This window comes from Mauremys reevesii, linkage group 16, assembly GCF_016161935.1.
Source record: "Mauremys reevesii isolate NIE-2019 linkage group 16, ASM1616193v1, whole genome shotgun sequence".
NCBI classification, from domain to species: domain Eukaryota; kingdom Metazoa; phylum Chordata; order Testudines; family Geoemydidae; genus Mauremys; species Mauremys reevesii.
In genome coordinates this window covers 24837530-24860420 of record NC_052638.1, presented here as the reverse complement: position 1 = coordinate 24860420, position 22891 = coordinate 24837530, and the positions used below count along the sequence as shown (strand labels likewise).

Below are 22891 nucleotides of genomic sequence, written 5' to 3'. Positions count from 1 at the left end.
ACTCTGATCCACTTTTGTAAGCAAACAACATTACATTGCTGCAATTTTCCCCAGGTATTTCCAATACTAAATACATAGAAGAACAGAGAATATGTGGTCATTCTTAATAGTTGCAAAGACAAACCTGAAAAGTTTTTAAAGGTGAGGTCAGTACTTACAGTCACTTCTTAAAGCAATGACTGTTTAAATACATTAAAGTCAGGACTCACAGAGAGGAGCAAGTACAGCTAACACATTGTTCTCCCTGTTAAAAGAAAGTAACCCGCATGAGGATAAAGCTAAGATAGAAAGTTTCCATTCCGAAATACTTATAATACAAGGCCCAACTAAAGTCTCATCCAAGTTTGAACAGTCATTCCAATACATTAGAATATTGTCATTGATCCAGAGTAGAATATGCACTGTTATCAAGCAGTAAATACCAACCCCTACCAAACCTTAACCTGATATTACTGACTGCAATAATAATTATATAAATAGCATTGTCCCTACTAGGCACTGAAGTTTACAAATTACTCTTTTATGATTACACTGAGAAAGCAGTTAAGTGTACCTTATAGTTTCAACATTAGCAACCTACACTGTTCAGATAGGATCATATTCAGCTCAAAGGAGCCCCTGCTTCTCTAGGAATCTCTACGAGTTCCTTGTCAAACCCATGAGTGGCTGCAGAGATCAAGGAAGTAACTCTTCAATAGCCATGGAATATCACATTAAGCATTACTGTTTCCTGCCCATAGGTGGCATCTCAGTAGATCTCCTAGTGTTCGGGTGGTTTGTCCCTAGTGATGAAAGAAGGGGTGCTCTGTTGGTAGAAGTGCTCATAATAAATTGTAATTCTATATGCAGCTCTCATTTAAGGAGAAGATCTTAAAAAGATTAACCCCAAAAATATCCCAGGGGAGTAGGTTAATATTATAATTATCCATTTTATTTTTGAGGGAACAAAACAATTCAGGCCAAACAGCAAGGCAATGGTACAGACCTGAGTCCTCTAGTCACTAGACACACTCTCTGAACATATACCTAGGGTGGCTCTCAAGATGTTGATGTCTTGGTCAAAAGCTGCAAAAATATCCAGGATGTTGGTGCTGGCAACTGGGATGAAAAAAAGAGAAAAAGTGGAGTATGGCTCTTGGGGTACAACAGAAACAAAATTTGAAAATTGTGGGAGGTTACAATACACGTATCTATATGCAAGCAGCACACAGGATATCACTCCCAAATTAAAAAACCCACATCTCAATACTCTCAAATGTTGCCTAGATTGCAAAGTCTGCAGGAACCCATGACATTGACCAATGTTCAGACATTTGTTGAAATCTAAGGAAATTCCTAGGCAAAAACTTCATTAACTTGGTGTTAAAGTTGAGATAGACTATCATGTATATCCACCAGAAAGTTCTTAAATGACTTGTAGCTGTTGTCTTTGAGTTGCAGCTGTTTTATATTTTAATCTTACAAAGCCTGAGAATGTCAAGTTAAAGGTGACCTATACAAGAAAAAGAAAAGTTTGATGCTCTTTTGGTTTTGTTATAATGGATGACAATGGTCTGATAGCGTGGTTTTGTTTATTTTTTAATCTTTTATTATTCTTTCATATTGGAAATCTAGGTGTTGTATTATAGGAAAAGTGGAGGAGACATCAGAAGTGATTGAGACCTTTAATGCTACAGGTATCAAGCATATGAAACCTGATTCAGAGGGGAAGTTATCTTTATAAAGACTGTTTAAAACTTTGTTTTGTTAATACACACATCAAATACTTGAGAAACTGTTAAAGATCAAACTCCCCCATTCCTTCAAACAAGAGCAAAGATCTCTCACAACCCACATCTCAGATAACTTCAATGAGGCTTCCAGCATAATCAGAAGACTTCAGACACTATATTCCTGACATTTCTAAGGTTTAAAGACAAACAATATCCTATATCCTTCCTACCTTTCGGGTAGGACACTTCCCTATATCCTTCTACCTTTCAGGCCTTCTTTAATATATCAACAAGTTGCAAAAGAGGGTGACAAAGCATTTTTTCATCTTATTCAAATGATCTTTAATGTTTCCACTTACTCCTCAAGAACAACTAAGGTAATACTATGGGGAAAAGTTTGTTTGATCTTACTATGCATTTGCATACTTACAAATGTGTGGTGTAAAGTGGCACCTAGATTTGGAGTTTTTAAAGTAATCTTTGTTTTGTGAGTTTAAAGGATTATGGCAGAAATGAGTGAAAGAGTCCTTCAATCTTTAGAAAAAACATGCTTTCAGCCTGGATACACATTTGTAGAAAAATTAAAAGATCATATTTTTCATAAAAGCAGGTTTAAACATTTAGAAAAATGAAAAATCTAATTGGAATTATGAATGAAAAGAATTCAACCTGCTCACTCAGCTGTCTTAAGTTTAATGAAAAAAAACTGAAGGCTTCTGCTAACACTCTCCAACCTAAAAGACAAAATAAATGAACAACTTCTATGGGATATAGTTATCACCTGCAGAACTCATTCAGTACAGTAAACAATGAGTGGCCACAATAGTAAAATAATCACTTCCAAAGTTATCTTTCCCCAAAGTTTATGAATTAGAAAGACTTTGACACTTCAAAAAACAAAAAAAAAAACAAAAAACCCCCTGAGTTTACCAGAATCTCAGGTCACTCTCACTATGTAATAAAATACTTAGATGCTAGCAAAACATTAATAGAAACAATTTGTACATAGAAATGGATCAAACCAATGAGGTTTTTACAAATAAACTAGTTCAGCTGTTCGTTTATCTTGGATTCATATCTCAAAGCTTCTTGGCTACACATTTGTTTAATAATTACCTTCTATAACCTCTGTACTTAAGATTCTTCCGCTTCTGATATTCAGCCTTCAGACATGGACATTCCCTGCTGATTAACTCTTATATCTAACTGGAGCGGTGAAGAAACGCTACACACAAAGAGCTCGGTGGCCAGATTTATGACAAACAAATATAAAGAAATAAGGTAAGTACACATTGCTAACAATGTTTTAGACTAATATTCTCAATAAAGTTCTCTCTCAGGTAGGGAGTAAGGCAAAGAATTGTAATAAAATCTGATGGCCAAGTCCTGCAATCCTTATGCAGGCAACATTTTCATTGAAGCCTGACTATTTCATTCGGTCAATTACACTTATTTGGAGCTTTTTTTAACTAGACCATCAGGTTGGCAGACAAAGTGTTTCTTAACAGACATTGCTGCTATAGGTAATCACATGCAGAGGCATTATTTTGATTTCTAACACCTTCTTGTGAAAAACTTTTTTGGATCATTGAGCTGAAGTAGTTACTACTGGCACGGTGTTTTGAACATTTAAATAGGGTGACCAGACAGCAAGTATTAAAAAAAAACAGGACGGGGTGTGTGTGGGGGTGGTGGTAATAGGTGCCTATATAAGACAAAACCCCAACTATCAGGACTGTCCCTATAAAATTGGGACATCTGGTCACCCTATATTTAAAGTACTACAGAACTGCTAAGTAGTATTATTCACCATATACAAAACATTGACCAAGAAATGTGGGTAGTTAAAACATCATGTACTAAATGTATTAAATTACAACTGCAAAATTTATCTTCAACATTTTGGTTTCCAGAAATTTAGATTTAGAATCAGATGGGATTTTTATTTGACTAGGTTTGGGAGTACCAGAATCTGTTCTCTCCTAAATTGCAACTTGCTTCATCAGTTAACAATACGTTACTTAAACATTCTGGGAAACAGCCTAGTCCACATTTCTGTACCTAGTCTGAGTGTCCAATTAGCATGATTCTTGAACAAATGAATATTTATGCATATGTTAATGGTGGTGAAAAGGAGATGTACCAATATGCACAAGTGTGTGTATCTACCCTTTTGAAAAATTAGTTTTTACTACTATGAGGAAAAATAGATTAAATTTTTGTAAAATGTTTAAATTCATATTTGTATATTAATCTGACTGTAGAGAATAGTAAAATAAAACTAAATATTTGTTAGTTCTGTTTAATATCTATAGATATCTCAACATCAAATAAGCCAAATGGGTGAAGAAAACATGAGAAAAAGAAAGGGAGAGACTAACAGGGAAAGAGATGAACAATCCATCCAAAGTAAAGAGTCCAAAACTATGAATCTACAGAAAGAGGTAAGAATGTTTTCTAAAATATTTACCTTAATCAGAGGGTTGTATAGCAATGCTAAATATGTCAGAGAAGCACAAGTATTTCAGTTAGGTTGTGGTTGATTTCTGTGTTAGTAATAAGTAGAACTGGTTGAGAATTTTCTAACAATATTTTCTGGCAGAAAATGCTGATTCATCAAAACAAAATTTTTTCAAGGAAATGTATCAATTGTTGATAAAACTTTTGCTGGGAAACTTTCTCAAGCTCATATAGGGGAGACACCCCCCAGGATAGCCAACAGCCTAGTGATTAGGGCACTTATCTGGGATGTGGGCGACCCAGATTCAAATACCCTCTCTTCCTGATTTGGAGTGGGGACTTGAACTGGTCTCTCTGATATCCCAGGTGAAAGCTCTAGCCATTTGACTATATAGTAGTTCTCTCTCTGACACATTGAATATTTATTGATATGAAGTGGAACAACTCCAACACAAGAGATTGAAAGAGACACACCTCAGAACAGCCTGGTGTTTAGGGCACTTATCTGGGGTGTAGGAGACTCAGGTTCATGTCCCTGCTCCAAATCAAGTAGAGAAGGGACTTGAAACTGGGTCTCCCACATCCCAGGATACTGTCTATTTAGGTGACTCTTTCTTCCTTCCTTCTTCTCTCTAAAAATGTATAAGGTCCTAGGTCTGATGTGGAACAGGAAAACTTCTGAAGACTCAAAAATTGTTATCTCCCAGCTCTAGTCATAAATCAAAGTTCCAATCGATTATATGAAAAAAAAATTGTGTTTATCTAACTCAAAGTCTGAAAACCACTTAAAAATTTGGTGAGTGGCACACAACAGATACAGTGACATATACGGTAAACTTTTCAAAAGTGGCTAAGCCACTTAGGAGCCCAAGTTCCCTGGACTTTCAATAGGCGTAGGCTCCTAACTCCATTAGTTGCTTTTGAAAATGTTACCCATACTGTCATGTATCACAGTTCCTCATTCTCATTTGTGAGGATCTTAACTAGCCAATGGGTAACCAGTCAATTGCCATAGAGAATATCCCAGAACATTATGGAAGACAGAGACTTCAGCATTGTCGCTCATACCTCTCTAACCTGTAGAGCTCTCATTACACTGCTCACATGTTTTCAGTGCAGTCTTATTTCAATTAATATGTATTTATACACTGTATTCTCTAACCATTGACAGGAAACTACAATATCCCCTCCAATTTCTCAAAAAAGATTCTCTGACTGGTCTCAAATATCTCATGGATCTCATGGTGGGAGAGATGTTTGTAATCCAGGTTTGGTGGTGGGAGGGAGCATGAGGCATCAAAATATCAATGAAAAACCAAAAGTCCATTGGTGGCTAAGAGGGCAAATGGAAGAAGCCCATCCTATGGGGAAGATTTGATTTTTGGGGGGTGCCTTAACTTATGGTGGCTCAGAGTCGCATTTAATCTTAATCTACACTTGCATCTCAGGCCACTTTAGAGTAAGAGAGAGCACCTCCAACATGAAGAAAACTGTTCTAATCATCACTATTTTGTGTGTATATAACTTCCAGTATAAACAGTAAAGGGAGGAGAGAGATCCCACATGGAACAAGAAAAGGGTGTAATTCTTTATTTAGCAGACATTTTGAGTTCTTATCAGCTGAGAGTCACTGAAGAGTATTTTGGGAACTCCTTACAGGGATCAGATTTTCAGCACAGAATACCAAAACATTTACAGGACCACACAGTGGAACTGAATCTTTTATTTTCTGAATCCGTGTTCATCTGAAGGCCCTTACTGGCCAGGTGCTGAGTAAGTTCAACTTCCATTGTACACTTCATAGGAGTTGAGAGAACTTAGTACTTTGCAAGATCAGACCCTTAAACTTGTAACAAGCCTGGTACCGCGCAACTTGTATCCTTCCAGCAAGATCAGCATTTAGGAAAGGTCTGACTATTTGCTTCAAACACCAGAAAGCTGCACACTAATACAGAAACCACAGTATTCAACTCACACATTTTTCTAGTGTTAATGGTTACAAATTGATTATATATATATCTTAGAATACTCCAAACAGTGCTTAAATCATTTAATAGTTTGTGTGCAATAAGTTTCACATGACAAACAGGCATGGGGATGCTCTTTTAGAGACAGGAGAGTGTGTATATTTGTTCTGCTCCCCACTTACGACATAACTGCAGTTAGTAAGGATAAAGGTGAACGTGTGGCACACTGTAAGCTGTAAATTATGCAGTTAATAGGTTCAGTTTTAATGCTGCAAACAAACAAGCAAAGTGCATTGTAATCATTATCCTTAAGTTAATTATAGATTCTCTCTTGTTCTAACAACTGACAATCTTGAAATACTGCAGTGTGAGAAAAATTCAGTATTGGCCAGTATGTCTGGTTAGTATTTGGAACACACATCACAGGATCTCACACATGGCTTTTTATTGCAGACAACAATAACAATATCATGAAAACTGTAATAGCGTTCTCACTTACTTCCATTCACTTTGTCTTCTAGTAATAGGACTGCAAAGAGTTTTTTTGGCCCTGAACATCACAAACAGGCATGCTGGAACAGTATGTTAGGACTGCATGTTCCTTAACTATCCACCAAAATTGTTGACTTTGGCCAAAATCCAAATGAGTAAAAATCTTCCACTTCAATAGCATGATCAAAATACAGAAACTAAATGGAATCCTACCCAATTATGACAGAACATATTCTTGGTCTGAAAGTAGCAACTATGGAACACTGTATCAGGGATAGGATTGCTGTGCATTGTGTTCAATGGACAGATCAGATTTGTAGAGAAATGTAGTGGCACTTAGCTTAAGATCTGCGCACAGTCCCATGTTTCTACTATAATTATCAGCTGTGAAATAGTTAGAATAGTGACATAAATTATCAACATTTCCATGGGAGGGGGGAAAACCTATATTAGCCAGGCTCTGCCTCTGCTTGTCTCCTTGTCAATAAAGCAATCAGTCGTCATGGGGCAAGCAAAGGATCATATAATAGTTAATATTTCAAATATTTACTTCTAAGTTTACCTGCCCTTATAGTGCCCTCTCTGATATCAGATGAGAGCAAAGTTAGTAAATTCCACTGTCAAACTAATATCTGTGTCTTGTCTGATCAGGATATGATAAGGCTTCTTAGAATTTTAACCATGTAGGTTTCTGATTCCACAAACTAGTAACTAATTACTCTCATCAACTGAGCACAACTCTCTAATTTTTTATTTTCCCTCAGCATGGCCCCATTTTTCTACAGTGAATGCTGACAACTATCAATGTGATGTGTGCTTTGTACTAGGAAACAGATATAACATATGTCTTGTTTAAAACAAAAAGCATCTCAAAATACAGAAGCAATTTCAAGGCTATTCTAAAAACACAAGCCTGATGAATAAATTCAAAACTATTTTGCATAGCAGTCATCTATGGCCTATGAATATTTGCCAACAATCATTGAGGTCTACTGTTGTCTTTTGCCATTTCAGTTTATTGTATTTGTTTAGATACACAAGGTCATATTGAGTTTTTGAGAAAGGTGGCCATTATGCTGTATTATGGCATGTAAACATGTCTTAAAATAGCAGATATGCAGTTAAGTTGTGTGCATGTCTATCAATAGATCAATAAACAGAAGCTGCTTGTGTGATGCCAGAAAAATTACTAATGGTGACTGTTCTCTCATCTAACGGCATAAGGTAAAATAGCACAATAAGTTAACATTAAGTTACCTTACTGGAATATCTCATTCATTTCAAGGTGGGCCTGATCAGTGGGATTTGCGTTATTGTTGGTACAGTTATTGGCTCAGGCATCTTTATTTCTCCAAAGTCGGTACTTGCCAATGTTGGAGCTGTGGGGCCATGTTTAATCATCTGGGCAGCCTGCGGAATTCTTTCTACATTAGGTAAGCAAAAAAAAGGAAAAGTCTTTAATTTCCAGTTTTCCTCTTGCATCCCATTATGAAAATTAGATGGTTCTGCTCACATCAAACCAAAATGCTAGCCAGCCACTGTGTCCAGTAGTTGGGCAAAAACTTGCCACAAATTAAGCAGTTTAAAGAACATTAAGTATTAGAAGAAAATTGTACAAGTCAAATTTTCACTTGACCTTTAGATCTAGCCTCCTATTTTGCATATCCCACCAAACGGGAGCACAAACAAGACATAATCTGCTCCCATTGAATGACAAAATAACCCATTTCAATGGGAGCAGAAGGCCCACAGTGCATACCTACCTCCACAATTTCATTGTACAAAGCTCTGTTTGCAGGTGTAAAATTAGAGGATAGTTTTTTAAATTTGGCCTTAAACAAGTAATATTTACATGAGATGTTAAACATTAAAACTGGACATAAATGTATAGTTTCTTATTGTTGGGCTCTGAGAAAAAGTGATGCAACTTTCAGCAAGTTGCCATCCATAAGCTCAGGAATGCCAATTGTATTTGAAAGCAACTCCTCATTGTGCTTTGTGACTTGTGCTGCTTTTTTCCCTGAGTTTTCAAACTACTGAGCAGTACTGGGTGCAGTTTTCCTTTAGTCTGTTGTTTCCTAATAGAATTCTGAGTTTCTAAACAGAAAACTAAAATAGAAAAATTTGCCAAAAATATCTTAAGCTACCTGGAAGTCCAATATAATAAAGGGTTTAAAAAACAAGGAATTAATCCAAAAGAATAAGTTAGGAGTAAGTTTCATGTTATAGATTAAAATTCTGAGTATGTAACAATTTAAAATATGAGTTTGTTATAATGTAAAGAAAATTAGCCATGAGTTTGTAATGCAATAAATGAGCAAAAAATACAATGCAATTTTGAACTAATTATACACACATCACGGAGCGAGGAGGTAAAACTCTCTCCTCTACATAGTCTGGAGGGACCTGTGTCTGGAATATTGCTTTCAGTTCTAAGCAACTAAACGTAGTTAAGTTAGCAAGAATTGTTTACAAATTGAGTCTGCAAAAATAGTCTCAAATTAAGCACTCATAAGTATAAGATCTAATCAGTAACTTGTTAGTTTTCAATAATTTTCTAACTTACGGAACTGCCTTTGGCAAATTATAATTTTTTAAAAAATTCAGTCACTATTTACTTATGATATTATACAAATATAATGAAATATAGCATGTGTTTATAGCTATTTCTTTAATTTTATATTAATTATAACGTTTCATGAGCTAATTAAAACCTAACATACCTTAAAGAAGTGTATGAACTAAAAGTACTTGACTTAACTGCATTTCTTCTTTTTATTCAGGTGCGCTATGTTTTGCTGAGCTAGGCACAATGATCACAAAATCAGGGGGAGAATATCCTTACCTTATGGAAGCATTTGGTCCTATTCCAGCATATTTGTTTTCCTGGACTAGTTTATTGGTCATCAAACCCAGTTCATTTGCTATCATTTGTCTCAGCTTTGCAGAATATGCTTCAGCTCCTTTTTATCCAGGCTGTGATCCACCCGTTGTAGTCATTAAGTGTCTTGCAGCAGCTGCCATTGGTAAGATCCCTATTTTTTTTTTAAAAGGGGGCTGAGTTATGAAACTGTGTAGCGTTCATGAATTATTTTTTCCAGGAAAGTAGTAGGAGCCTCATCTCTTAAATATTAAAACCTAGTATGCACAGAAAACTATACAGAAAACTGTATCAGCGGGAACAATTCTGCATTGGAAGAAGGCTAGATGATGACTAATACCTAATATATCTAATATCTTTGATAACACTGATAGAAATGGTGGGTTTAACTTAAAGGAAGATTCACTTCTAGGGTTAGAAGGTCTAAACAATCAGGTTTCTTCCTTATGCAGTTAGCTCGTATCAGTAATAGGGCGTATAGATAAGAAGCATGTGTATCTCTAGGAAACAATGAAAAGAACAAAATGGTTCAAGCTTGTATTTTGTTTTCTAGATCAGTGGTTCCCAAACTTGTTCCATCACTTGTGCAGGGAAAGCCCCTGGTGGGCCGGGCCGGTTTGTTTACCTGCCACATCCGCAGGTTCAGCCAATAATGGGTCCCAGTGGCTGCGGTTCGCTGCTTCAGGCCAATGGGAGCTGCTGGAAGCAGCGCGGGCTGAGGGATGCACTGAGGGACGCACCGGGAGCCACGATCATCCGAACCTGTGAACACGGCAGGTAAACAAACCGGCCTGGCCCGCCAAGGGCTTTCCCTGCACAAGTGGTGGAACAAGTTTGGGAACCACTGTTCTAAATCAAAAGTTATCCCAACTTTTAAAAATATTTTTCAAGAGAGACTGCCAAGAAATCCTCAGTTTCAGAAAATTGTTCTCATTTAGAACAATCCATCAAATACAGGAAATTGCAACAATTACATGGAATTTACAAACCAATATAAGAAAGAAACAAGATATACAGATTTGAGTGTCTGAAGCGAAGATAAAAAAATTATATTGTGAATGTGTCTTTAAACTCAATTATTATAGTGCTATGATTTATGGCATTTAAACTGAGAAATATAATCTTTATTTCCCCTAGTGATTATTACCACAGTGAATTCACTGAGTGTGAAGTTGGGGAGCTATGTTCAGAATTTTTTCACTGCTGCTAAAATGATCATTGTCATAATCATTATTGTAAGTGGAATTGTTCTCCTTGCAAAAGGTAATTTAATTTTTGTTGGTTTTAGATTTACAAATATAGTAATTTAGAGAGTACTTTTGTTTCTGCCATGACTTGCTACTGGATCATTCACTGAAAAACAAAGCAAACAAGCAATGATCAGATTATTCTAATTTAATATGGTTTTGATACCAGATCCCGTTGACTGCCCTGTTGTCTTTTCAGAGGGAAAAATTTATCGTTACAGACCAATTAGGAAAAAAGTTACTATTTAAGTGTTCACTTTAACTGCCAAAGTGCTATACAAAATAAAAGATGATCATGAAATGTTACTTTCATTCAGTGGTGATTGTTTCATTTTGCCTCACCATAGTTCAGTATCAATTGTTTCATTTGCAGGAAAAACAGAAAATTTTAAAAACTCTTTCAATGATGCTAAAATTTCTGCTGGTTCTATCAGTTTGGCATTTTATAATGGACTCTGGGCCTATGATGGATGGTAAGATTTTTTTATTACTGTTATCAATTACTATTTAAGAGTCTAACTGATTTTATCTCTTCTTGTAAAACTCACCTAAACATCTTATTTGGGAAAGTTGACGTTTGACTTTTTGTTATGGAGAATAATTGTAGAGAGCATTGGAAAAAGAGAACCACCACCTTAAAATAAAACCAAACAAAGCACCATGCCCTAGGGGGGAGATACCTGACTAGACCACAAGAGGATACATGGCATAAGGTGCTCAGATACTGTGGGGGTGAAGCTGGTGTAGGACCATAAAGTTACATTCTTTCCATTCAGAAATTTGAGCCACTGCCCTAATGTCACTTGGAAGTTAGTTTGTTTTTAACCTCCTCACTCTACCATCACATACAAAACATTTTTCTGAAGTAGTATGAATTTTAGTATTCAAGAAATGTCAGACTGATCTATTAGCATTTGAGACTGAATCTTATTTTAATTCAATGAACAGATATATCCTGAATAGAACATAGTGCAAGCTTCTATACACTGCTTCAATCCTACTCTGGTGGGACCATCTCTACAGATTTTCATGTCCTTAGCCTCTCTGTAACAATCGCCAATATGGGCAATCTATTAGTGCCAAATATATATGTGGCTATGGATATATTTATAGACTGTGTATGTATGAGTTCTTGATATGAACTAGGGAAAAACGCATTGGATTTTTCAGCCCATGTGGTTCATCTTTTATTACTATTTACTTCATGTTCCATTTCTCTTGTATTGAGGGAAAAAAAGGACCCCCTCCAGTGTCCAAAACAATATTTCCATATTCCCACATCTGTTTACCCACTGGACTCTAAAGCCCTAGCTAAAAGTGACTGCTTTATGTTTAAAATATATGAAATTTGAATGCTTCTAGATTTATTTTATAAAATTATTTCCCCACTATCCAACAGAAAACTACAGAATAGTATTTCCCAATACTTAATTATTTTAACTACCCAAGAAGTCTACACTTTCTGAATATATTTATGCTTAAATACCTTGCTGAATAGGGACCTTAATCTTTCAAGGTTACATTTTCAAACTCAAATGCCTAAAGTCAGGCACCTAAAATCCATTATTTAGCTAACCGCCTAAACCTTATTTAGATGCCGAAATACTGAATTGAATGTTTAATTTTAGCCACTCGGGTTTGAAAATTGGTCTCTAATATCTGTAGATAACTGCCAACTCTTTTCACATTTCTATCAATCACAGAAGCATAAAAAACCCACATCTGTTTCAATCCTCTACAATTATGTGCATAAAACAGTCTAGTTTAAAAAGTCTAGTGAAAATGAATATTTTAAATTTGTCATTCTGGTGGTTTAAAAAAAAACTTTATAAAAATTTTCATGAAAGCCTTGTGGATAAGAGATTATATAACTTGCATTATTTAATTGCTAAATGAAAGTATTTGCACTAAAGCACTAGGTAGGGTGGCCATACATTCCTTTTTTAAGCCCTGTTCCAACTTCTTTTTTTTTTGGTGTGCAAAAGTGGGCATTTGTCCCATTTGCTCTGGTTGACTTGATCGGTTAGCAAGAGTAAACAGGAGAAATGCTTACTTTTGTCAAAAAAGTGGGGTGCGGTGCAAGGGAACATGCAGAGGGGGAAGTGGAGATGCTAGCCCCATGCGGGGGCTCGGGTGAACAGCTGGGGGTGTCCCATTTTCCCTTTGGGAAATATGGTCACCATAGCACTAAGGTTTGTAGTTGGTGTACAAATATTATTAGAAAAGATTCACGTTTTCCAGCACTTGTGAAGGTCACAAGCAACCTTGTGGCACGTGAGCTTTGTTGAAAACCTGCCATTAATCCAAGCAATTTGTCTGTCTGATGTACTGGCAGTACTCTAGCTAGATTCTTACACTTTGGCAATTACACATTACTTGAGCAATACACTTTAACACCACACTGTGCTACAGCCCCTTCTACTCAAAGCACTTACAAAAAAATCCACCCCCCTAAACCTTGCAATGCCATTGACATTATTCATCTCATATTACAGATGAGAAAAGTGAGGCATGGAGAGGTTAAGGGACTTGTCCAGTATCACATAATGAAACAGAGAAAGACCTGGGTATAGAACCCAGATCTAATTCCATGTCATATGCTTTGCTTAAGTTAAGGAGCTTACCTGGTCGACACTTTTTTTTTTTCTTGTTAGAGGTTGAATAGCAGCAACAGTGATGTCAGAAATAAAGACCTGACTTTCAAGTAATTTGGCATTTCAGGATCTGATTGCGAGTAACATTCTGCTAATGGATTTTTTGCAGGAATCAACTCAATTACATTACAGAAGAACTTAAAAATCCTTACAGGTGAGACAACCAAAAGATAACCTAGAAAGCAAGAAAGGCACAACTTCTAATGCCACTATCAGATCATTAGAAGTCTTAATAGCAGCTGCATATTTTACTCTCTCTCTGGTTAAGAACTGAGCACTCAGACGTTTTGGTGCTTGTTCACAAAGGAATAATTTTATTAGCATTTATTCTGTTTTTTACACTGATTATTGTATACTTGTGAATCATCTCTAATTAAGTATTCATTTCCATGACACTACAATGCAAAAGAGTACAGAGAATGAATGCTAATTAATTCTTTTCCATCTCCTTGCTGACTGCTACTTTGGATTTAATAGATTATTTAATTTTTGGATTAGCATCCACACAGATTTCAGGGAGGTTTCAATCTTCTTATTATCGAAATAAATAAATAGTGAGGAAAGCCCCTCTATAGTATAGAAAACTGCCTGAATACAGACTATATCATTCCCTTCAATGGGCATACACAATTCCCATTAGGAGTGAGAAGTTGTGTTCTAAAGTCAAGAGAAACTACCAAAAGTTAATTCAGAAGTAATCGCAGGCCTAGAGACACATGCATCAAGCTTCCTAGTCTCTTCTAGAAAATCTTAAGAGTGCACAATAGTTACATTAATGACAATTAAAAAAAAAGATTTCTTCCCAACCTGTAAAATGGGTTTCTCAAAGTGTAAGTCTAGTAACCCTGACTTCTCTTCACAGGTGATTGACAGGCAGTCAGCCAGTACAGAAAAAGAAGAGGCTCCCACTACAAGAAGTCACTGCTGCTAGTACACACAGAGGAACCAGGAGAGTGACTCCCCTAGAATTAATTCACTAAGAGAATTGGTTATCATCCAACACCAACTATGTGAAACAATAACAACTAGGTGGGCATATGGACTACTGGAGTTACTCTCCCAGAGATCAATTTTACAGATAGGGAACAAATCCCTTTTCTGAGCAAGTAGCCCCAGTAATCCATATGAGTGGGCTCTAAATATAAGTACCAATCAGCTGAACTAGGATGGAAAAAACCTCTGTGCCAAGACTCTCTAAAAATATACTGGATTAAACGAGTTTGTTGAATTTAGAATGTGTTGGCCAAAATTTGCATTAGATAAGGCAACAACATCCATATGCTTACTAAATTTTAATTAAACATCTGCACTTCCAGATGATCATGTAAATCTTGTTTACAGAGGCTGCCTCCTCCCCAATTTTCCTGCCCAAGAGGCAGCCTGTCCCTTGGTCTTGATGGGCTTTTACTTTGTTGAATCCACTTAGAAATCGATGATTTTCAAGATGCTTTGCATTTTTGCACTACAAAACAGTCTCAGTGGTAATCAGTTGACTGAATGATATTATCCTCCCTATGCAAATGCTTGAACCTGGGCAAGTACGTGCAGGATCCTTTCCTTTTGAGACATGCTTGGGAAGTCAAGATTTTTGAGGGGGTAGGGTACTCTTTTGGAAAGGAAGAACTTTCAGGCTTCAAAGAATGGCTGCTTTCCACAGGGATTCTTGTTCCTGTGGTCCTTAGAGAGGGACTGACCTCTGCAGTTAGGCCAAGTGAGAGAGGCAGCAGCTGTGGAAACTTTGGCTTCCAAGCCAGCTCTAGATCAATGAAGGCACAGGGGAGGGGAAGGCACCATCAGAGGGGAGCCAGCAGCAGGATGTCTGAATGTGGGGAGAAACTCATGTGCTTGTGGTGCCAGGAGAGAACAACATGGAGGGCTTTACTTTTATTTCTGTGAGCCAAGTCAGAAATAAGAGACCATCTGTTTATGAAAAAAGTAGCAGACATCTGTATTATTAGACTCGGCAGTCAGCTGGGTCTTCAGGTGGAAGAGAGACATGCCCAGGCATTTCAGGCCATAGGTCCCTTCTGTATCTGCTTACTGGCCACTGCAAAAAGAGCAGCTGATAAGGTCTAATTTTTACCCACGGTTTTGCATGCATCTTCCCAAGAAAAATAGTCCCTGCTAGGAGCTGCACATCATGCTCCTCATGCATGAGGCAAAACAGAAACTAGGCTCTATGCACAGTAGCACTACTCTGCCCTTGTGGAAGGGAACTCTCCTTTTCTTCTGACTCATCAGCTGCCTGCCAATCACCTGTGGTAAGAGGAGGAGCCATCAGTATGAATTACTTGAGGTACTGGCTGCAAAAAGAAATACCTGTGAATGTAGACTTTGTAAAAACAAATTTTATCAAATTGTAAGAGGAACAAAAATGTGTTGTTGTTAAATGGAAATAAAAACAGGGCAGGCTGGGGATTTACCCATTCCCCAGCAGTTGCAAAAATCCAGTAAATGTAACATATTGTTCTAGTCAGAGCACACAGAGCATTGATCTGCTCTGCCAGATACAAGTGTGTCAGGTACAGTCAGATCCAATTTGTATGAAGTCGTGATTCACCTTTGCATCAATCCCATGAGTGAATAGCTACTATGTTATTACATGAGAACTAGAAAGTACATGCACTAGGAATATCCAACTGGAATTTCACTTTACTCAAGTTAGTGAAAAATGAGAACAAATAGCATAAATGTTGAAAAAGGAATTTAAATTTTAAAAATTCCTTCAATTTTAATCATCCATGATAGCATAAGTAACACAGGTACTGAATTCCTAAAAACGTGATTGTCCTGAACAGCGATCCTTCAGTCTTAACACAATGATTCATATACAATATTTACTAGTTAAGATATCTGTGATTTTTTTTAGAATCCTAAATTTGAACTAAAACAGGAAAGAGTCTACAGTCCATTATAATAAAACTGCCTAGTGGTTTAGAAATGCTGATACTATGTTTTTACATTCTGTAGAAATCTACCACTTTCTATAATCATTGGAATCCCATTGGTTTCAGTTTGCTATGTTCTGATTAATATTTCATATTTCACAATAATGACTTCAACAGAACTTCTGCAGTCCCAGGCGGTCGCTGTGGTAAGCAACTTTTCATTTTGTGATTAGAAGTACCAAGTGAGACACTATTTTTGTTGCAGGGCTGAGTCCAATCATAAAAAAAACAACTAACTTTCTTAGCTTTCAGGAAAGAATTTTTCACTACCATTGTACATTTTTTAACTCTATCAATATTTTTATTATGTCACAGAGGTAAACGTATCTTTTTGAAATTGGTTTGTAGAAAGTGACAATTTAGTATGCATGAGACATCTTATCTTCTACAGGAAATCTTCAGTGTATTTGCCGTTTAGTGATGTTCTTACTCCACAATGCTTAGTGAGGGGGACATGACAATTATTTTCACTGGTAAACATCTGAATCCCTGGTTGTATCCATCTCTACATTAGTTCTGGGGGGGAAGAACAAACAATTCATGACATGCTGCATTCTGCATGCACAGCACAGTGAAGAAGAGCATCCATGCAGAAATACTTCATATACCAATGAACATTGTACATACAGGCAAATAGACACTTGCTTTTAGAGAGCTGGATTCTGGTATATTTCAATATCCTGCCTACTCTCAAAAATGGCTGCAGAGCAGAGATTGATGCAATGTGCATGCATACTTTACTTCAAATGCAGCTAGGTAATCTGATTTTAGGATTACTAGTCTTGAGTGTCCCTATCAACATATTATTAAATTATATCAATGGTATTACATCAGCTACTATTAAATTGATCAAACTGGATCAACACTGACAATATAAGCCTGCAGAAATATCTCATTTGATCTCAGAAGCTAAGCAATGTCAGGGCAGGATGGCAGGTTACCCAGAAAACATAGGGTACTTAGGAAGGAGTGATATGGTTGGCATTTGTGATAAGACATGTAAGAGAGGCCCTGAGACTCACCTATATTTAAGCTCCCATGCCACTTTTGGCAAAGGTAAGGCTGTTAGTGCAGGTATCTTGATCCGATTCCAATTTGACATGTTCAGTATCTAAATTTCCTCTACTTTCAGTTGGATGTGATACTCTTAGGGTAGGTCTATACTTACCTGCCGGGTCGACGCATAGAGTTCGACTTCTCGGAGTTCGAACTATCGCGTCTAATCTAGACGCGATAGTTCGAACGCCGAACATGCTCCCGTCGACTCCGGAATTCCACCACCGCGAACGGCGGTGACGGAGTCGATGGGGGAGCCGCGGACTTCGATCCCGCGGCGTCTGGCCGGGTGAGTAGTTCGAACTAAGGTAGTTCGAGTTCAGCTACGCTATTCGCGTAGCTGAACTTGCGTACCTTAGTTTGACACCCCCCCTAGTGTAGACCAGGCCTTAGATTCTTGTCTTAAATTGCTGTATAGTAGCATTGGATCATAGTAACACAACTATTGTGTTGTAGTCTCAAGGTTCTTTCATTAGAATGGTAGGTGAAATAATTATTGTATATAGTTTGCAAAATAATTTGGGATAAAAGCAAGCTATGTAAAATTATATTAATATAGATTTTTTGGAAAGGTAAAATATATTTTTTAAGTTCATTTACTGTATATCTGATTGGTTCCTACCCCAGTGGACACACCACACAGTGGAAAAATGATAAATGTTATATTAACGTGTCTATATTTTAATCCTCTGCTCCCAGACATTTGGTGATCGGGTCCTCTATCCAGCTTCTTGGATAGTTCCTCTCTTTGTGGCCTTTTCTACAATTGGAGCAGCCAATGGGACCTGTTTTACTGCTGGCAGGTAAATTTCAACTCTAAATAGCAGAATACATAATTGGATTTACAGATAGAAGTTATATAATGTCTTCTAAGTCTAGGGTTTAATTTAAACAAATGATTGAACAAAATACCTGCAAACTTAGTCATGTAGCCCATCCTCAGCAATGACCAGTAGCTATGAAAGGTTGAGAAAGTTAGAAAATAAGGAATTAAACATTTTCCTAAAATGCCTGTAAACAAGTACAGGCTTCTTTCAGCTAAAAAAACCAGTTCTTTAAAAATAACAGTCACCTGAAAATAAAAAATTAAAGGTTATATTTTGAACTAGTTTTGTGTATGTACAAATATTTGAGAGGTTTGCAAAACATCATACTTCACAAGGTTTCTAAATCCCTAAAATCATACAACGTGAAATTACATTTGTGCTGAAAATGTTATGTGATGAATTTTTTTTAAGGGAGAGGAAAACAATGGTTTGCTCGGAATTAATGAACTAGTTTCACTTCTGTGCTCAATGGAGTTAGGCACTTGTTTTGAACGCAGTTATAATTCCTCCTCCACAACCAGTGTGATTGTTCCCTACACTCTAGCAATATTAAATTAGCCTTGATGCACTTGAGAAGCATATATAGATATTACTTAGTTAGATGTAGCCATATAAAAAGATCTATATTAATAGTTAAATGGCACTCTGTGAAGTATATTAAGTATTTGGAGTTATCTGAAAAATAGAGCCACTTGAATCTGTGTAGATGCCCCACTAACCAGCTTAACGTGTTTTTGTTTTGTCAGACTTGTTTACGTAGCAGGTCGTGAAGGGCACATGCTAAAGGTGCTGTCTTACATTAGTGTTAAACGTTTCACCCCAGCACCTGCTATCATATTTTATGTAAGTATGAATGCTAAGCAAGAAAAAGTTTTCAGCTAAAAAAATCTAATACACTCAGATGTGAAGTTACATTGGCTCTTCAAAATGTCACAATGGCGATCTCAACATGCTATCCCTACACATACTTTCATGCACATATAGTTACATATACAGGGAAATAGCTGAAATATTCTTCTATACATCAAAAAGACTATGTAATACATAAAAACAGATAAACTTCAATCTAACTCCATACCAGATGCAGATTCTCCATGTTTTAAAGTTCATAGAATTGAAATGTTAAAATGCAACTCCTTCAGTTTTAGGAAAGAAGGGTACTGACAGTGAAAATGAGCTATGTAGAGTAAAATTATCTTGATGGTCAACCTGTCTCACTGCAGAGTTTCTGTGAATACAAGAAATCTAGGAATTTTTTTTTCCTGAAAAAACTTTTATGGCCTGTAAAATAGGTGTCATAAATTTGACAGATTCATTATGTATATATGTAGCATCAATACAAACACTTCATCATGCTTAGCAAGTAGGTTTATACAAGCAGGAAAGATGATTTATATCGTGTTGGCACATATCTTGCAAGCACTTATGCGCATACTTAACTTCAAGCATGACCTTAATGGGATTACTCATATTCAAAATTAAGCACAATGTTTGCAGGATCAGGCGATTCTCAGGAAAGGGTGCCAAGTATGCTGAATTTTTACTGAATCTTCACCACAAAGCAGAACAAAAACACATACACTCATCATATATGGGATCAGACTGAATGTAAAACTGTGCCCTCCATAAAAGTGAGAGCGCCATTCTTCCTTGCTACAACGACCATCTTATCAAGTCCACATTAATTTTCATATTTTATTTTTAGGGTGCCATTGCTATTATTTATATCATCCCTGGAGACATTAATACACTCATAAACTACTTTAGTTTTGCCGTCTGGATATTTTATGGTTTGACTGTATTTGCACTCATAGTTATGAGATTTACAAGAAAAGAACTCAAAAGACCAATCAAGGTAAGTTCAGTACTAGAACACATTTCTAAACATAATAAAAATGAATCAATCATGGTCCTCATGATGGTACGAAAAGTGGCTCTCCACTACTGGTATTCATCCACCCCCATTAACAAGAAGGCATGGACTTGCCCAGGGAGTTTGGAATATTGAAAAACATACTAGAGAAGTCAATCCTCTTCCTTTGAAGATCGTTTTGTCCCAGGAAACTACTACTTAGTATAGTTCCTTTTTCTGTTCCCTTGAGAATGAACAGAGAGACAGGCAGAGGGTCAGAGAAGTACAGGTCTTGGCATCTTGTCCATACTGACACGCCTCTGCTGCCTGCTATAGTGAAAGGGTGAGGGAAAAAGGAAAGAAATCTAGCTGCAGATAATGAAGAAGGGGTGGGAGGCTGCAACCAGAGTGACCATGATAGGTCAGAATGAGTTGGGGGCAGGATCCTTCTGGAGAGTTCATCCTATTGAAGTTCAGGTTTATGATTTACAGTGAATTCATTACAGTTCTAGCAGAGTGGTCTTGGTCTGTGACATAGCCAAACTGACCCTCTGCTGCTGCTGACCCTCTCAACCACTTCACTATTTTCCTGAAAACTCTTCTGAATATTCCTTAAAAAATATCAGGAACAAGTAGGTAAAAATAACTTCTCACGTTCGACAAGCTATGTAGTAAAGGCATGCAATATCAAGAAAAAATGGCCACATAATTTGCTGAATACTTTTGTGCTTTGTTTATTACAGATACCTATCGTCATTCCCGTCTTAGTGACAATAGTCTCCATTTTACTAGTTTTGGCTCCAATCATCAGTGAACCTGAATGGGCATATCTCTACTGTGTTTTATTTATTCTTGGAGGACTTATATTTTATGTCCTTTTCATTCATTTTAAATTCAACTGGGCTCAAAAAATATCAAGTAAGTACATATATTACAAGTGATTTGCAAACAAAGATTTCCATTAAAAAAGGCATACAACAAGATACCTCTAAGATGTAGCAAACACTCTTTTCTCCCCTGAGTAAAAATTCTCTTTATATTCAACCATCACATCTAACTTACACAGAGAGAGGCATGATATTTTGATATAAGCATAGCAAAAATTGCTAGGAGCTATTGAATTCTAATTCAAGCTCTTTGGCACATTACATCTTTGCTTCAGTTTTTTCCTGTGTACAAATTGAGATAACAAGATTTGATGAGATTTAGTTCATAAAATGCTTTGAAGAAAAGTTATACATATCAGTGTATCAGTGCAAAGGCTATATAAAATAGCTTACCGCAAGTTTCCACTGGCAATATCATTTTAACTTTGTTTTTATTTAAGATGAAATTTTGAACCGTTCAATTCTCCTGGGTAATTTAGAAGTCGAAATAAATTGGAAATGCTCTGGCCAGTAACTGAAGTGACTTTAAATACACCTAGCTATTTTCTGTTCTGGCACTTACCTTGCACTCAGATCTCTTTCAAGATTTAGTATCTTCACAATCAGTCTAACAAAGACAAAATTAACAGCATGAAATGGAAACTAAAATGACAGCCTTAGGGCTTGTGTACAGAGGATTAGTGTGCAGCAAGCTGGGATGTAAATATACAGTGCACTAGTTTGCCATGCGCTGATTGGACATGTGGACCCTGCTACCAGGCACTCAAAATTCCACAGTGTGCAAGTGAGAGGAAAATGATTATGTTTTAGCAGTGCCCTTACAAGTCTGATTATGAAGTGACTTACAGTCTTCTTTAAAAGTACAATTCCTATCTATTTTCTGGGGGAAATGGAAGATGCAATGAGACACTTTAGAAAAGGAAAGTGGGACTGGTTCTAAAAGGATATAAATCCCACAACATTGTTGGTATTCCTTAAAAAAAATCCATCTGTCCACAAAACTAAAGTTACTTTATATTACATAATGAAAGGCAGCGTGGTCTACTATAATGAGCACAAAATCGGGAGCCTGGAATTTCTGAATTAACATCCTAAATCAGAGGTGCTGGAACAATTTGTACACGGGGGTGCTAAGAGCCATTGAACCAAACTGTAAACCCTGTATATGATGGAAACCACTTCAAGCCAGGGGGTGCTGCAGTTTCAGAACCTATGTCCCAAATCTGCTACCAATTTACTCTTTGGTCATAGGCAAGTTTTGTCTTCCCCGTCTGTAGAGTGGGGAAAATAAATGCTTATGCATGTAACATTACATTGAGTTACTGAAATGGTGTAAACTTGACCTAAAATATACAGTTAACATTGCCAAAAGCCTTTTAAAACTTGTGTTAAACATCTCTAACCACAGTAACTTATTTTCAGGGCCCATCACCATGTATCTTCAGATGCTTCTAGAAGTTGTTCCACCAGAGAAAGTTCCTGAATAAAGAGATTTGATTTCCAGTAGTCTATTTTTAAGTACTATAATGTTTGTGAGGCAGCTTGAATAGTCTGAATGTTTATGCTTGCTAAATTCAGACTTTTTCATCCTGATGTGCAGTTTTATTTTTGCAACAATTATAATTTATAAATATGTTTTCAATATTATCTTAAGAACATGAGAATCAGAAGTTTTCTGTGCCTGGAGTTCTATCTAGATCTGGATGGCTTCACTGTTTTGACTGCTACTCTGCTAATATGTTAAAGTGAACTTAACATATTAGCAGATTGCACATACATAATAGGAACTATTTTCAGCTATAGTAGTGGTGAATAAAGAGAAATTCATTCACCAGTAAAGGAGTTTGTCCGAATCCCTCCTCTTCTGCCATCCTGCTGAAAGGATTTATAGCATGATCTATCAGGAAA

General features: G+C 36.7%; 2 protein-coding genes across 3 annotated transcripts in view; one reads left to right on the top strand and one right to left on the bottom strand.

Annotated features, from left to right (window-relative positions):
- Positions 1-2853: 2853 nt before the first annotated feature.
- Positions 2854-22518, top strand: SLC7A9 (solute carrier family 7 member 9). 2 transcript variants are annotated; one of them, XM_039503512.1, is made up of 13 exons: positions 2854-2993; positions 4028-4156; positions 7917-8064; positions 9415-9657; positions 10650-10775; positions 11133-11232; positions 13523-13567; positions 16384-16507; positions 18117-18220; positions 18991-19087; positions 19950-20099; positions 20840-21014; positions 22406-22518. In XM_039503512.1, exons 2-13 carry the CDS (start codon positions 4052-4054, stop codon positions 22468-22470), a joined length of 1482 nt encoding a protein of 493 aa, XP_039359446.1. In that variant the 5' UTR covers positions 2854-2993; positions 4028-4051; the 3' UTR covers positions 22471-22518. The 2 variants fall into 2 exon arrangements, with proteins under 2 accessions (XP_039359446.1, XP_039359445.1); XM_039503511.1 differs by having other exon boundaries at positions 4009-4156.
- Positions 16656-22891, bottom strand: part of TDRD12 (tudor domain containing 12) — a 161779-nt gene continuing 155543 nt past the window's right edge. The window contains exon 34 of the mRNA XM_039503496.1: positions 16656-16877. Coding sequence (XP_039359430.1) covers positions 16867-16877 — 11 coding nt within the window. The 3' untranslated portion in view covers positions 16656-16866. The remainder of the gene's footprint in view (positions 16878-22891) is intronic.

Bases quoted from the DNA above. Each gene is read 5' to 3' on its own strand.
- SLC7A9 (XM_039503512.1), top strand. From the start codon at position 4,052: ATGGGTGAAGAAAACATGAGAAAAAGAAAGGGAGAGACTAACAGGGAA. The intron at 10,776-11,132 runs GTAATTTAATTT...TTTCATTTGCAG, and splicing joins AATTGTTCTCCTTGCAAAAG to GAAAAACAGAAAATTTTAAA. The intron at 18,221-18,990 runs GTAAATTTCAAC...TTGTTTTGTCAG, and splicing joins ACCTGTTTTACTGCTGGCAG to ACTTGTTTACGTAGCAGGTC.